The 16,367-nt window shown below is 54.7% G+C and overlaps 1 protein-coding gene across 1 annotated transcript in view; it reads left to right on the top strand.

Annotated features, from left to right (window-relative positions):
• The window catches only part of PLEKHM2 (pleckstrin homology and RUN domain containing M2), a gene marked incomplete at its 5' end in the record, with an annotated part of 28,133 nt that extends 11,766 nt beyond the window's left edge, over positions 1-16,367 (top strand). The window contains 18 exons of the mRNA XM_080358671.1: positions 400-509; positions 2,127-2,226; positions 2,726-2,813; positions 3,311-3,497; positions 5,529-5,588; positions 8,088-8,325; positions 10,080-10,844; positions 11,096-11,165; positions 11,254-11,344; positions 12,027-12,091; positions 12,396-12,484; positions 13,081-13,213; positions 13,309-13,499; positions 13,771-13,836; positions 14,338-14,497; positions 14,946-15,125; positions 15,204-15,320; positions 16,010-16,367. Of these exons, the coding sequence (XP_080214797.1) occupies positions 400-509; positions 2,127-2,226; positions 2,726-2,813; positions 3,311-3,497; positions 5,529-5,588; positions 8,088-8,325; positions 10,080-10,844; positions 11,096-11,165; positions 11,254-11,344; positions 12,027-12,091; positions 12,396-12,484; positions 13,081-13,213; positions 13,309-13,499; positions 13,771-13,836; positions 14,338-14,497; positions 14,946-15,125; positions 15,204-15,320; positions 16,010-16,147 (2,848 nt within the window). The 3' untranslated portion in view covers positions 16,148-16,367. The remainder of the gene's footprint in view (positions 1-399; positions 510-2,126; positions 2,227-2,725; positions 2,814-3,310; positions 3,498-5,528; positions 5,589-8,087; positions 8,326-10,079; positions 10,845-11,095; positions 11,166-11,253; positions 11,345-12,026; positions 12,092-12,395; positions 12,485-13,080; positions 13,214-13,308; positions 13,500-13,770; positions 13,837-14,337; positions 14,498-14,945; positions 15,126-15,203; positions 15,321-16,009) is intronic.

The raw sequence follows: 16,367 nt of genomic DNA, 5'->3' as shown, positions 1-16,367 counted from the left end.
TGGCGTGAGGTGATCCCGCCACCCCTCTGGCCGCCATTTTTTTGTGTTGTGAGGTGATCTTGGTGCCGCCATTTTGAGCCCTGAGGTGAGGGGCCCAAAACTGCCCCAGGATTCACGGTTTGGCCTCACTGTGCCCAGCACAGGGACGGTCGCTGCCCTGGACCTGCTGGCCACACCAGTGCTGGTACCAGTCAGGATGGTGGTGGCACACACTGGCTCATGTTCATCCCCTGTCACCAACATCCTCAGGTCCTTTTTCACCCAGCACTTTATAGCCGCTCTTCCCTGAACCTGTAGCATTCATGGGGTTGTAGTGACCCAAGTGCAGGACACAGCAGTAACTGGGATGGAAATAACAAAGCCCTTGCTTAACCTTTGTCTGATTTTTCTTTCTTCCAGCCTGCAGGACCTCTCCTCGGGCTACTGGGTGCTGGTCGTTCACTTCACCCGCCGGGAAGCCATCAAACAGATCGAAGTGCTTCAGCACGTGGCCACCAACCTGGGACGCAGTGAGTATCTGCAGACCTGCCCCGGAGCTGAGGACAAACCCCAGTTTGGGGACAAACCCCAGTTTGGGGACATCCGGCAGGTTGTGCTGGTGGCGTGTTCGGGGCTGGAGCTGCAGACAGACCGAGAGCCAGCGAGAATCGTTTTGGCTGGAAAAGACCTTTAAGACCAAGTCCAACCATTAACCCAAGGCTGCCAAGTCTACCTCTAAACCATGTCCATAAGAACCTCATCTGCGTGAAACATTTCATCTGTTCATTCAACGTTTGAAGACCATATTCTTACAGCAGTCAGGAGAAAATACTTGGAAATACAACAAATATAGAAAGAATACTTAATAACTAACAAATAATACAGGATTGCAATATTAACCAAGTATTCTCCTATACTATTTCAAGCTAGAATACTGAAGCCTGAAACAATTCCCATGTGTTAGCGCTGACACAGAACTGCAATGCATAAAATATACAAGCAGGGAGGGAAAGCAGCTTTGCAAGAGGTAGAAAAGCTTTTATAAAATCTTTAGGCACAATTCTTTGCGATCTTTTAAAAGCCATCAGGCTGTTACAAAGCAATAATGACCATTATACTTGTAGTTGTACGAATCTGTTATACTTTTGTTCCAAAGGGTAGAAATAATTTCATGCACTCTAATATTTTGTTTCCTTCCAAATTGTTTGAAGATTGGTTATTTTTCTCCTGTATATGTGGTTACAGAAGTTTTACAGGCTCTCAGGAAGTCTTACCACCAGGAGTTACGCAGCAAAACCGATGCACTATTATTTAACACTTTTTCAAGGGGCGCAAGGGAATGCAAGTGCTGTTTGCATAGGTTTGTGTGTCGAAAAACACACTCAAAATCCATACAAATATATTATTGGTTCTTTTAGTTTGCTCCCGCCCCAATCAAGGAGTGAATGCTTTTTGAAGCGAACTTCTTAAAACACAGTTTTCACAGATGTATGCTTTCACTGCAGTGGTTACAATGACGCTTTTACAATGTCCCTAAATCAAAACACACCAAGTTCACTACATTTACCGTGAGCTGACAGATGTTTGTGAGGCCGAGGAGGTGGAGTCCCGGTGTAACCGTGTGATGGCTATAGCTGTTGTTTGCCCCATGCTGCCGCGAGCCTGTAGCGGATTTTTGGGACCACAGAGGCCGCTTTTTGGTGCAGGACGGTGCCCAGAGATTATCCAAACACCCTTCAGCGCCCAAGCCCCGTACGGTGAGAGCGGAGCCGAGTGCAGCACCAGCGTTTGTGTGATGTCTCCAATGGCACCTGCGCTGATTCAGGGCGATTCTCCCTCCATCTCTCCCATCTCCTGATCCCCACTGGAAATGCCAGCAGGGTTCTGGGTTCTCATTGTGCTGGGGAGACAATTGTGCGTCTGCTTCTCAACAAGCTACACGCCGTCTCTTATTCCCACTCCGAATCATGAATCTGACCCTTCGTTTTTCCTCACGGATTTCCCCAACGCTTGGTTGCTCCCCTGAAATGACACGAATGCGAATGAATGATTTAACATGTCTTGACTGATTTGTGATTATTTCCAGGCTTGTTTCGCTTCTCAGGCGTTTCCCCACAAGATAAATCTCTGTGCTGCTTCCTTTTCAGGCCGGGCATGGCTGTACTTAGCCCTCAATGAAAACTCCTTGGAGAGCTACTTGAGGCTGTTCCAGGAGAACCTCAGCCTGCTGCACAAGTACTATGTCAAGTGAGCATCCCAGCCCGTTCTCATTCGGGTTCTCATTGCCACCCCTTTTTGGCAGAAGCCAGCCCTAATTTTCCAGTGTGCAACAAGCAGTTGATCAGGGTCTGACCTTTCCTTGCGGATTTTGCATGATTAATTTCAAGGTCCCAGATGTGCATGCACTGTCTTATGTAAGAGCATCTTTCCTGCTTGACTCCCAGATCTACCCTTTATATTCTTCAGTGTTTTCCAAGAAGCTGCTGTAGCTCTTCTCCAGTGTCCCTGCTCTGCTGGACACCTGGAAATTTGGCTGTAGCTCATTTGGGGACAGCACACTGTAGATGCCACACGTGTCTGCCCATAACCTCTGCCATTGCTCTTGGGAGGCAAGCAGCAGGCTCACAGCTCTGCAGCCATGTGTTAGCAGCTCAGAGACATGCTGCCACGAAAGCAGAAGGGTGTTTGTAGCTATTTCTCCTCTTTCCCACATCTCTAAAGCTCTCCTGTTTTATCCGTGCTGCAGGAACGCCCTGGTTTGCAGTCACGATCATCTGACCTTGTTCTTAACGCTGGTGTCCGGGCTGGAGTTCATCCGCTTTGACTTGGATCTGGTGAGTGTGTTATCTGCTTCCCTTGGCTCTGGGAGAGCGAGTATGTGGAGTCCTGGGTGTCAGAGGTCCAGGGTTTACTTTCTTGGAAGTGCGGAATCATTTTGATTGGAAAAGACCCTCAAGATCATCGAGTCCAGCCATTCTCATTGACCTTCAGCTAGAAACATGAACAAGGAAAATCTCCAGGCTGGGATCTTTGGAGATGCAGTGACAGGCTTTATTCCTTTTGCTCCGTTATTCCTCTGCACGGTTCAGAGGAGGAGCGAAGCAGATTGATGGGGATAAAGAAGTGAACCTCTGAAATGCTGGCATCCCTCCAGGTAAACACAAAACGGCTGGCGAACCCTCGGTGTCACAGTGGAGCTGCGGGGTTTCCTCTGAAAGGCGGCAGAAACGAGCAGTCGGAGGACGTTCAAGGACAGCCCTGTCATTTTGACTCTGCTAATAACTGTGTGCTGACTCAGAGCCTGACTCAGCCCACGCTCTCCTCTCTGCAGGACGCTCCTTACCTGGATCTGGCCCCGTACATGCCCGATTACTACAAACCTCAGTACCTGCTCGACTTTGAGGAGCGCCTGCCCAGCTCCGTGCACGGCTCGGACAGCCTCTCCCTCAACTCCTTCAACTCGGTCACCTCCACCAACCTGGAATGGGATGACAGCGCCATCGCTCCGTCCAGCGAAGGTCAGTGGTTTGTTTCGGAGGTGGTTCACACATTCGCTTCCCCTGAGCTGCTGGACCAGACGAGACACAGAACGAGGTAGAAAATGATGGGCTAGAAGAAACCAAAGCGAGAAACGCAGCAGTTAGGCTGTGAGTCTCTGTTGTCTTGCCTTGGGAGGTGCTGGGATTTAAGCTGGGATTTAGGCTAGATGTGAGGAAGAAATTGTTGGCCCTGAGGGTGGTGAGAGCCTGGCTTAGGTTGGCCAGAGAGGTGGTGGATGAACCATCCCTGGAGACATCCCAGGCCAGGCTGGACGGGGCTCTGAGCAACCTGAGCTGGTGAAGATGTCCCTGCTCATGGGCTGGATGAGCTGGGAAGGTCCCTTCAACCCAAACCATCTGTGATCCGATGATTCTATAAGCTGTGGACATCCCCTTGGCCTCACACCAGGAGAGAAGGACTTTCCCTGCCCATCACCCCAAGCTGCGTTCCCATTCTAGGGTGTGTGTTTTTGCAAGAACTGGAGAAATCTCCCAATATCTAAACGTGGTTTCCAGTTCAGAGGAGGTTCACAGGGCTGCAGAGGACATTCCTTAGGTGCTTATTTTGCAGTCCAGAGCCCCAATGTGCTGGAGGTGGCGGGGAATAGTTTCCAGAGTCTTCTCTCCATGTCTGCAGTCTGAGGGGAAGGCAGCCGGTGGTCCCAAAGGTGCTGGTTTTTCCTCTTCAGTGTCACACTCACCCTTTGCCTCTGTCATAAAGGAGCAGCTCTGCTGCTGCTGTTTCTCATCCAAAATATGTTTTCCCTATTCCTTCTTTGGTGTTGGTTTGAACAAAGCTTGACCCAGGGATTCTGGAATAGATGAGTCCGAGACAGGGGTCCACTTGTTGCATTTTATGTGCAAGATAGAAACCGCAGATACTAAAGATGCCGAGAAGGAACACCCGGGATGGGCGTTTGCATCGTTTTAGCAAAGCACTTTGAAGCCCAGCGCTGTTTTAGGCTCACCGTGGCATTCACACTCATGCTGTAAGCATGAAAGGGAGTATTTTTGGGGACTTGCTTATGCCAAATCCCCAGCATCCCAGGTAAGTTGGGGACAGCATGAGAAGCCAAGCAATAAGTCAGGGGAAGAATCGCCTTTGTCCCCAGAGGTTTGACATAAGCAGCTGTTTCAGTTCTTGCTGCATCCCCTGGGCTCGTGTTCCTGTTCCTCACTCAGCAGAACATGTCTCGGTGCCAGCACATCTGCCTGTCCCTGAGCACTGGGCACAGGCTGTCACTTGGGTTTGCCTGCGTCTGGTGGACAGAAGCTTAATGCTCAAGAGAGGAAGAGTTTGGAGGGGAGATGGAGGGCATTTTGGAGCTGAATTTTGGTTATTCCACGTGTCCAGGCAGTGATTGTGGCCTCTGTTTCCCCACGTGCAGAGCAGTTCGGTGCTGATGTAGAGGTGCTGTCCCCTGTTGTGAGACCAGGACGGTGGAGATGTCAGAGCCTGGAGGAATTAAACCCCATTAAATACTTCACTGCTCATCATTTCAACAGGAGCATCTTGCTGGGGGTGTAGGGGAGCTGGGGATTTTAGGATCAGAGAGCAAGTTTTTCTCTTTATTCATTCCCCTGGCTTTGCAAACATTAATGAGACAAACATCACAGTATCTATGGGAGGTAAGTGTGAAGTGGGGAAACTGAGGCACACTTAAATTGCTTCACAGAGAGCATCCCTGATGCCATAGATGACACCGACCATTTTTATGGTTTAGCTTTCCAGCAGCTTGTATAATACAATGGGACCTTCATCCTTCACTGGTCCCATTGTAGCTCCTGTAACACAAACACCAGCCGGAATTTTGGTGCAGCTGGTTTCCATTTTGCATCCATGTTCCCGAACTATTTTCTCATGCATTTCAGAAACCAGTGGAATATTATTTTGTTGCTCTCCTTTCCCACCCCATCCCCAGGTCCCCTTCACACTCTCCCCTGTCCCCCCTTCCCCTCTCCCCACTTACTTGTATTTCTAATCCTGAGTTTTATCCCTCGTTTTTATAGATTATGATTTTGGAGATGTCTTTCCAGCAATGCAGACCATGCCCAGCAGAGACTGGGAAGGTGGGACACGCTCATCTGTTACAACCTTTTGGTTTTTCTCTCTGCATTGCTGCCACCTGATGCTTGCTGCATGCTGCCCCGTTCAGTTCTTTTAACCAGCAACCCCCACATCTGGATGGAATTCGGTAAAGGCAGAACGGAGCAGAAATGATCCCCCAAGGTGGGAAATTGTGTGTCTCAGCCATGAGACCACGGGCAAAGCTTTCCCCAGCTCCCAGCCGTGTATCCCAGAGCGGAGGGATGTTTTCCAGCCTCTGACGATACCTCCGTGTTTTGCATCCGCCCCAGCGCTCGGTGTAACAGCTGCGAGGCTGGAATTTCGAGTGCGACTCTGTGGCTCGATACGTTATGGCGTGTGTTGATAAAAGAGCCTTTATACAAGGTTATAAAAGAAAAAGGGCAAAATCGCCCTCATGTGAAGCTGGCAGGTGGGGATGAGTGGCCGTGAGCGTGCCAGCCGACCTGATGCTGTGGATTTCCTCTTTGGGGTAAAGCACGCAGCTTGAAAAACAGATCCACCGTCATTGATTTCCCTGAAAGCCCTGGAAGACAGCTGAATTAATTCTCCCTTCTTTAATTTGGGGCCCTTTGCAGGGATTAATTTGGGAGGTTTTGTTTTCCTTGGACGCTGCTCTCCTGTATCAAAACTTCTCTCTTGAAGCCACAACATGCAGCACATCGCTGTGCTCGGTTTGGGTCACTACGCTTCCTTTTAATTTTATTCTACCACTATTAAAACCAACTTGTCTGCTATGTCTGGCTTTTACGGCCAAGAGCACGTGCCTGTTGTAGAGGAATTCATTCTCCTCCCTCCCCACGCAGCCCCTTTGTGTGTCACAGGAGCAGAACCCTCTGCTTTAACCCTGGAGGAAATACAGCCCCGCTCTGTCCTGTGCAGCTAAAAGCTGGACGGAGCCTTGGATCCAAATTGCCTTGGCCGGTACCACCTGAATATCTGGGGAAATTCTGCCTGGATTCCATGTGGATGCCTCTAACACGCTCCCTCTCATCTTCTTTCTCACCCCCCACGCAGAGATGCTCCCAGAGATGGTTTAACGTGTCCCTGAAGCTGGAGGGTGCACGCAGAGAGGACAAACCACCTTTCCAAACCCAGCACCCGGTGACCAGCGTCACCGCGGGTGTTCCGTGCGGGCGGGGAGAAGCCGAGGGACGCTGGGGGCAAATCCTGGTGGTTTTCGGAGGAGTGACGGGCTCCCCGATGCAGATTGCGGTTGCAGAGCGGTGTGATCCACCGATGCTCCGGGCTGCGTGTGCTGAGCAAAGCCCGGCCATAGCAAAGCTCTCATCCTAAACCCCTTCCAGGTTACCTACTGACCGATTCCTTGCCGTTTGTACACAGAGCAAGACATTAAGAAAGTTGGGGCAGTCCCCTATTTTCAGTGGATGCATTTGGGGTAAAATGCTGTATTTTGGACAAAGATCGTTTTATCCGAACAGAAGGAGGAGGCAAAAGAAATTACATTCGTTTTGGTGATACAGGCTAGAAGCCCAGGGCTGAAATAGCTTTTAAACATTTTATTTTCCCGTTAATGTCAATGTTATCTCCCTGGTTTCCTTCCCTCGATGGACTTCACACCCTCCGTGCTGCGGGGCAGCGTTTCAGTGGGAACAAAACCGCGCTTTGAAATCAGCCATCACAAAACGGCCTTTATTCGATTTTTTTATAAGAAGTTTCATTTTCCTGCTCAAACCCTGTGCCCCCAAACCACTTGGCCAGGGCTGCGGTTTCCTTCAGGAGGGACCTCCCTGCCTAGCAAGGGCTTTCTAGCTGGTGTAGGGTGCTGGAGTAGAGAAGGGCAGGGGTAGCTTCCTTTAAGCGTGACTTTGGGGATGGATAACTCCACGCATGACTTCTCCGCTGCTCCTTTTCCCTCTGCAGACTAACATGGGCCAAACGGGTTGTGCTACGACCTGTCTGTGCAGCCTGCTGTCCCCACACCCTGTGAATGCTGTGTGTCCCCTCTCCACACTTCCAGCCCCACGTGTGTCACGTGTGAGCCGAGAAAAGCAGCCGGCTCCGTACGGATCGCTGCTCGGCGCGCTGGTTCCGTTTCTGCCCTCGTAGCCAAGCCAGCGTCTTCCTGAGACCCCATCGCAGGGGACAATCAGCAGTGTGAGAAGTGATCTCGCTGTCACCTTGATAAGGAGCTCCGTGGCCCCAAGACCCCCCAAGTTCCTTCCCAAGGACTCCACCTCTACGTCTTAATCCAGCTGCCGGCTCCTGGGTGACCCAGCTGTTATTTCCAGACATTGTCTAAATTGCATTGGGTGCAAAATGCTGCTGGGTCTCGCGCTGGCCTGTCCGTCCCTCTTTGCAAAAAGCCCGAGGAAGCTCGGCCGGTGCCCGGGAAGGGGTCGCTGCGAGCTGCGCGGTGACCACGTAGCACCCCGAGCCCCCAGCGCGCAGCTTTGCTTGATTTGACTCGCTCCAGGTGCCCGAGCTGACGTTCACCCCGCTTTTGCTTCTTGTCTTTGCAGACGGAGACCTCACGGACACGCTGAGCTGCTCGCGCTCCACCGCCTCCGAGGCCAACGGCACCAAGGCCTCGGTGAAGAGCCCGACGCAGCGCTACAACCCCTTCAACGAGGAGAAAGCCGACGTGCCCTTGTCCTCCACGGAGACCACGCCGGTGCACACGGCTTCTCAGGAGAAGACGGAAGCCACCCCCGAAGGAACGGACCAGTCCGAGAGCTGCACGGAGCTGGAGGTCATCAGGTACTGAGCTGCCTGCGCTAGAAACACGTCCCTAAGTGTCATCTGTCACCAGATGTGCCACCTCTTCTACCCCAAGGGAGACAGCATGTGTGGTGTAGCCTTGATATCCTGTTTCCCTGAAAGTAAGACAGGGTCTGATATTAATTTTTGCTCCAAAACGTGCCTTTTTTACATTTATAGCTGTCTGGACACTTTTTAAATTGACTTTTTTTATGAACTGTAACTAAAGCTTATTCTTGGAGTAGGGCTTGTATTTTGAGGATCCTCAAAAATCCTGAAAAATCCTGCTAGGGTGTATTTTTGGGGTAGGTCTTATTTTTGGGGAGGAGGGGTACAATCACGAGAGAGTGATTTTATGCCTCCAGACACCAACTGATGCTCTGTAGGTGTCAACAAAGCAAGTTCCTCAGAGCTACATGCTGGCTCAGCATAGACACTTTCACCTGACAGTCTGTATCAGGGAGCTCAGAGGAATCTGTGGGCTATTATTTTAGGTTTTCTCCAGCTGGTGGCAGGTTTGAAGCAACACTGGGGCTCGGATCTGCTCTCCCATCCTTCCTCTTGCTTGTTGAGTTGCTGTGGCCGAACCTGTTGAGGGAGACGCCTCCGCAGAGCTGCTGGTGTTTGGCTCTTTCAGAGGAGATCCCCAGGGGTCCCTTGGAGCCTATAAACCCAGACAAAGAGCTCAAGGCTCCGTCTGCTCACACCTGGGGATAAGGACACCCCAAAACCAGCCCAGCAGGCCTGTGCTTGGCTCTGGCGCCCTGTTTTTTTTTGGGAGAAGCGGAGGAGCGGGATTATGTTGCACCCAGCACGGCAGACACAGGGAAAGGGGAGCACTGTGCTCACTGCACAAAAACAGGTGACCCAGCAGCACTTTGGGTGCCATGGGAGGCTGAACGCTTACACGGGAGAGGCCTCCAGCCCGCATCTCCCTCTTCTGGCCACCAGGCATTCCCACCTCCTCTTGAAACCTCCTTCCTTCCCATCATCTCGATGATAAATGTGAGCCAGCGCATGCCCAGGGTCAGGGAAGAGCAGCTGGAAAGTGCTGGGCGGAAAAGGACCTGGGGGTGTTGGTGACAGCGGCTGAACATGAGCCAGTGTGTGCCCAGGTGGCCAAAAATGCCACCAGCATCCTGGCTGGTACCAGCACTGGTGTGGCCAGCAGGGCCAGGGCAGCGACCGTCCCTGTGCTGGGCACAGTGAGGCCAAACCGTGAATCCTGGGGGCAGTTTTGGTCCCCTCACACCAGGAAGGGCCTTGAGGCGCTGGAGCGAGTGGAGAGAAGGGAACGGAGCTGGTGAGGGGCTGGAGCACAAGTGTGATGGAGCGGCTGAGGGACCTGGGGGTTCAGCTGGAGAACAGGAGCTGAGGGGAGACCTTCTGATCTCTGACCTGCCTGAAAGGAGCTTGGAGCCAGGGGGGTCGGGCTCTACTCCCCAGGAACAAGCGCTAGGAGCAGAGGAAATGGCCTCAAGTTGCCCAGGGGAGGTTGAGGTTGGATGTGGGAACAATTTCTTCCCCAAAGGGCTGTGGGGCATTGGAACAGGCTGCCCAGGGCAGTGCTGGAGTCACCATCCCTGGAGGGTTGGACAGATGAACATGAGGTTCTCAGGACATGGGGCAGTGCTGGGGTGGGTTATGGTTGGACTCGATCATCTTGAGGGGCCTTTCCAACCAAAATGATTCTGAGATTCTACATTGCAAAAGTCACAGGTGAGTGACATCTCTCTCGGTCTCTCACCACACAGGTTAGCCAAGAAGAAAAAAACAGGCAAGAAGAAGAAAGCGAAGCCCGAGGAGCCGGTGAACACCCCTGCACCCGTCGTGCCCGAGGCCCAGCAGGCCAGCGGTGACAGCGGCGTCAATGGGCTGAGTGACAGAGAGGACCCGCAGAGAGATGATGGTCCTGCTGCCCCGGGCGGGCAGGAGGAGGGTCGCGAACGTTCTGCCCTGGGCCAGCTGGCCCTCCGCATCCCCGAGATGAAGGACACGTCCATGGAGAGCGTGGGGCAGCCGCTGAGCAAGGTGATGGACAAACTCAACGGGCAACTGGACCCCGGTGGCTGGAACGTCCCCCTCGAGCCCCCCGGGCAGTCCTTTCGGACCGGCACGCCAGGGGAGACCCCGGATGGATCGTCCTCTGGCGACTTCAGCGAGGGGATTTCAGCCCCCATGGACTTCTACCGCTTTACCGTCGAGAGTCCAAACGCTGCTGCACCAGGTGGTGGCCACCATGACGCTCCAGGGCCTGGCCAACCGCCACATGTTTCTGGTAGCGCTGAGGCTCCTGAAGAAGAAGAAGAAAACAGAGAGGGAGAAGCAGCTGGGGCAGTAGAGGGGTCTGGAGGGACAAGTGGTGAAGCCCAAACCAGCCAGATGGAACTTGCCGCCCCCCAGGCTCCCTGTGAGCCGAAGAAGGAGCAGCCCAGCCCGTCCCCGAGCAGCGCCGAGGACTCTGGTGTGGAGGAAGGTCAGGGCAGCCCCTCGGAGCTGAGCCACCCCTCCGAGTTCAGGTGAGGATGGCTTTGCTCAGCGGGGAGAGCACCTTCCAAATGATCTTGAGCTCAGGCTGGCACTTCATCCTTGGTTTGGGGGGCAAAGCCCAGCCTTTTGCAGGATGAAGGTGATGCACAAAGTCACGAGGAGGTCTTGGGGGGACAACAAGTGCCTAAATCACGGATGAGTGCAAAAACGAAGAGGGTTGCCCTTCATGGACCCCCCCAGCCGCACGTTTACATCCATCCTCTTCGGTTTCTCTTCACAGGGTGGATAACAACCATCTCCTCCTGCTGATGATCCACGTCTTTCGGGAGAACGAGGAGCAGTTGTTCAGGGTAAGGTGGTCACCACCCGTCTCCCGCAAAGGGACCGGCTCTGTGCCAGCGTCACCCGCGGGCTGAGGGCTCTTCTCTCTCCACACAGATGATCCGAATGAGCACAGGGCACATGGAGGGGAACCTGCAGCTCATCTACGTCCTGCTGACCGATTGCTACGTGTACCTGATCCGCAAAGGTATCCCATCCCCACGGCAGGGAGGGAGCCTTGCGTGATCCATCCTTTGTCCATAAATTAGGGCACCGTAGCTCACCACCTTCACCCTCATGTCTCCTGTAGCCACCATAGGGAGCTCAGGTTGATTTGTCCCCTGGAAGCCCTGGATATACCTCTGTCCTCCTCCGTGCTTCTAAACTTCAAGCATTTCACGAGGGATCTCAGAGCTGCAATGCTTCTTGAGAGCTTCCCCCATAAAGGAGGGGAAAACTTCATCTCTTCAGGGAACTGACCCAAAAACGGACACCCCACACACCCCCAGGAAACCACATGTTAAACTGCTGAGCTCCTTGTTTCATTGTCAGGCTTTCCAGTGCTGGAGAACACAGAGCCTGCCCTCCCACCCATCCCACTTTGTTTAAAACCACGTACACGCAACAGCTACAAAAGCCCTTGCCAGTACTATACGTCTGCTCCCATTGGAGACAATAGAGTTAGGTAAATGGCAAGTGTTTTGGAAATTGCCTCTGCTGGATACCGCAGAGGATGGGGTTGAACAAAGGGAGTGTAGCTATTTGGATGTGACACATTTTGGGACACGGATTGAGTTGCAGGTCTGTCACCGCTGCTGTGCGGTGGCCCCAATCCAAGCAGCGCTGGGCTCCTTTTCCCCCCTTCATGCGTCTTTTTGTGTCTGTGCCAGGGGCAGCGGAGAAGCCGTACATGGTGGAGGAGGCAGTTTCCTATAACGAGCTGGACTATGTTTCGGTGAGTGCAGCTTGAGGGGGGTCTGTCCTCACCTCTGCTCACAGGGCTGTCAGGAGCATCACGGTGGGATGTTTTTGGGGGGCTCTCTGTCCCGTTTGACCAACAAATCCTTGCAACTGGGAGACTTAAAAGTGTTATCCCTTCCAGTGCCACCTCTGTGGGCACCCAGCTTGCTCCTATCCTTGTGGGCAGCAGAGCGACTGCTGAGCTTCTCCCCCAGGGCCAGAAGTCGGTCCAGCCCTGCTTTGCCTCGCCACCCCCTCACCCCCTGCCGGCCTTCCCTAACCGCTCGTGTGTGTCGCAGGTCGGGCTGGATCAGCAGACGGTGACGCTGGTGTGCACTAATCGGAGGAAGCAGTTCCTGCTCGACACTGCGGACGTGGCTCTCACCGAGTAAGTTCTTAGCGATGGGTGAACCGTGGCACGTTCCTCCCGGGCTGCAGGGCCTCTGGCTGGCGCCTCAGACTCCCAGCGTGATTTGGGGAATGCAGGAGACTCCAGTGACAGCCCTTCATGACAGATCCTGTGGGGATTGGTTTGATGCCACTGGCTAAACCCCACAGGCAGCTGGAAGTGCCTTGAGCATGGATAAACACAAGTATCTTCCAGGATACACACAGGAGTCACCCTGTCCCTCAGGCTCCCAGCCTCTGGGTGGTGCAGACTACGTGTCCTGTGTGTTGCTTGGGATGAGCGGGGATAAGCGAGTTTCAAGGCACGTCCCCAGGTCTCTGCATGTTGTCAGCTCAGGGAGGTGACCTCGTTAGGGCCTGGATGGTCATACTGGGCTCTGTGGGGATAAGTGTTCACCTCCCAGTCTGAACCATCTCCTTCCTGGAGCTCAGACTTGACAGCCCCCATCACATTTGGTCTGTAGGTTGGTTTCTAGACCCTTTGGTCTGGCACACCAAAAGCCCACATTGAAGGGAAGCCCAGAGATGAGGGGCTGTTTGCCGTGCTGTCATCAGAGATCTCTGCCTCCCTCTCAGGTTCTTCCTGGTCTCCCTGAAGTCAGCCATGATCAAAGGGTGCCGGGAGCCCCCGTACCCCAGTATCCTCACAGATGCCACCATGGAGAAACTGGCACTCGCCAAGTTTGTGGCCCAGGAGTCCAAGTGTGAGGTGAGTTTGGATATCGCAACCGTCGCTACACGTGGCGGAGGCTCAAGGCTCACAGGAGATTCCCTCCTGTTGACTTCTCCGCCTGACTCTCGCAGGCCTGCGACGTGGTCGTGCGTTTCTACGGCCTCGTGCACTGGGAAGACCCCATGGATGAGGCGCTGGGAACCACCACCAACAGCTGCACCTCCACTGAAAACGCCGTCACCAAGGACGGCGTCCTGCACTACAAGGCGGGGACGTCCTACCTGGGCAAGGAGCAGTGGAAAACCTGCTTCGTGGTGCTCAGGTGGGCACTGGGGCTGCGGGTCGGGACTGAGGCGCGTCAGAGAAGGCGCTGGGACCAGTTTGCTGCCCAGGAGCTGCTTGGGAGATGGGGAGGCCCCATCTTGTCACCTGGGAGGATAAAGCCACCAGTTGTGGATGCTCGGCAGCAGAAATGCAACGCCAGGGTGGAGGGCAGGGCAGGGGTGGCACTGGGACCGAAGCAGAGGGCGTTTGTGCCATTACCGGAGCTGAGCTGACTCGTTACCACCTCTCTTTGTCTTCCCAAATGGCAGCAACGGGATCCTGTACCAGTACCCAGACCGCACGGATGTCACTCCCCTGCTCTCCATCAACATGGGGTAAGTGGCTGGTGGGATGTAGCAGCCACGTTCAGCAGGGATCTGGGGATCAGGAGCTCCTGGGGACGTCCAGGGAGGTGTTTCTGGGCAAATCGTGATCCAGTCAGTTTGAGGAAGAAATTGTTGGCCCTGAGGGTGGTGAGAGCCTGGCCCAGGTTGGCCAGAGAGGTGGTGGATGAACCATCCCTGGAGACATCCCAGGCCAGGCTGGACGGGGCTCTGAGCACCCTGAGCTGGTGAAGGTGTCCCTGCTCATGGGCTGGGGGAGCTGGGAAGGTCCCTTCAACCCAAACCATCTGTGATTCTGTGAAACCCACCACGCTCAACTCCAGCTCTACCACAATCTGCAGAGACAGAGGCCGCCCTTGGAGCAACCACAGGGGATGTCAGAGCTGGGAAACAAGCACCGGGGGGAAAAGGGGCGACGTGCAGCACGGGGAGGGCAGGCGGAGGCTGTTTTCAGTCTGTCCCGCTGATCTCCATCCTCCCCCTCTCTCCCAGCGGCGAGCAGTGCGGGGGATGCCGGCGCTCCAACACCACCGACCGGCCCCACTCCTTCCAGGTGATCCTGACGGACCGGCCCTCCCTGGAGCTGAGCGCCGACAACGAGGAGGACATGGCGGACTGGATGCAGTACTTCTGCCAGGCTGTCTCTAAAGGGGTGAGCCGGGGACAGGCCCCGAACACGAGTGCATCACCCCCCTCCTTCACCTGGAGCCTTTTTGGGGCACAGCCCAGGCAGGAGCAGGCGTGTCTGGCTGGGATGGAGCAGGCAGATGTCTCCTGAGCCAAGAGATCTTTAGGACGAGAGGAAACGGCCTCAAGTTGTGCCAGGGGAGGTTGAGGTTGGATGTGGGAACAATTTCTTCCCCAAAGGGCTGTGGGGCATTGGAACAGGCTGCCCAGGGCAGTGCTGGAGTCACCATCCCTGGAGGGCTGGACAGACGGACATGAGGTTCTCAGGACATGGGGCAGTGCCAAGGATGGGTTGTGGTTGGACTTGATGATCTTGAGGGGTTTTTCCAACCAAAATGACTCTATGATTCTATCTCCCTTGTGGAGATGGGTCTCCTTTGTGCCAAATTCTAACCCCTCACTTTCCCCACCAGGTGATCCCCCAAGGTGTCACCCCTTCGCCCTGTGTCCCCTGCTGCCTCGTGCTGACGGATGAGAAGGTTTTCACCTGCCACGAGGACTGTCAGACAAGCTTCTTCCGCTCGCTGGGCACCGTGGAGCTGACGGACATCACCACTGTCTCCACGGAGGCCGGCAAGGAGTACTGTATCCTGGTGAGTGCGGCGCTTCGGGCTGGCCTGGGGCCGAGGACAGACACAGCGATGACACCTCGACTCTCTCTTGGTGTTTAGGAGTTTGCTCAGGACCGCGAGCAGTTCCTGCCCTCCTGGGTCCTCTATTTTAGTTGCACTACAGAACTGGAGAGGTTCCTCTCAGCGCTGAACGTCGCATGGAGGAACATCTACCAGGTGAGCATGTGGGGCAGCGTCACAGGAATCACAGATTCGTGGGATGGTTGGTGTTGAAAGGACCCCTGGGGATCCCCAGCCCAGCCCTGCCAGCGCAGGTCACAGAGCAGATCACACAGGATCCCAGGGGGTTTGAATGTCTCAGAGCAGGAGACTCCACACCCGCTCTGGGCAGCCTGGGCCAGGCTCTGGCACCTCCCAGCAAACAAGTTTCTGCTCATGTCCAGATGGAGCCTCCTGTGCTTCAGTCTGTGCCCGTTGCCCCTCACCCTGGCGCTGGGCACCACTGAACAGTCTGGTCCATCCTCTGACACCCACCCTGAGATATTGATCCGTTGATCAGACCCCTCTCAGCTTCTCTTCTCCAGCTCAACAGCCTCAGCTCTCTCAGTGTCTCCTCATCACAAAGATGCTCCAGACCTGGGCAAATTTTTCCCTGCAGGGTGACCCCAGCTCCCCCACGCAGGGCAGGATCAGCCCAGGCTCCTCCATGTCCGTACAACCGCGGGATGTGGCATTCGGAGCCCGTGTCCCCTGGCATCCAGGGTTGGCGGGGCAGTGCGGAGTCACCTGTGTCAGCCCCGTCCCCCTCCACCACCCGTTTGTACGACATGGGCAAATTTCCCGTCTGGTTTTGAGGTGGTTTTTCAACAGGTCCCTGTCCTGACCACCCGTCGCGTGTGTTTCAGGTCGACCTCCTGCACAAGGCCGTTCTGGACGCCGCCGTCAAGAAGAAATGCGAAGACGCTCAGAGCCTCATCGACAGCGCCTGGCAGCGCAGCGACAGCCTCTGCCGCGGGCGAGCGGAGCGGGACCCCTGGTGCTGACCCTGGTGGGGCGAGGACGCCTGATGGGGACGCGTTTTTGGCGAGCGGGGCCTGGATCCAGCTGCCCGCGACCACCTGGCGCCCCAGACCCTCCTGCCATCGCTGGGGCCGCACCAGGAACGTGCCTGCAAGCCCCGCACCCCATCCTCGCCGAGCTGGGGACGTCCAGCGCATTTTGGGGAGCAAATGGATACTTCAGCACGTTTCCTTGTGCCCTCCT

This window comes from Nesoenas mayeri, assembly GCF_963082525.1.
Source record: "Nesoenas mayeri genome assembly, chromosome: 24".
In the NCBI taxonomy this organism is placed as follows: Eukaryota; Metazoa; Chordata; class Aves; order Columbiformes; family Columbidae; genus Nesoenas; species Nesoenas mayeri.
Note: the sequence above shows the minus strand (reverse complement) of the source record. Positions and strands in the feature narration are given on the sequence as shown.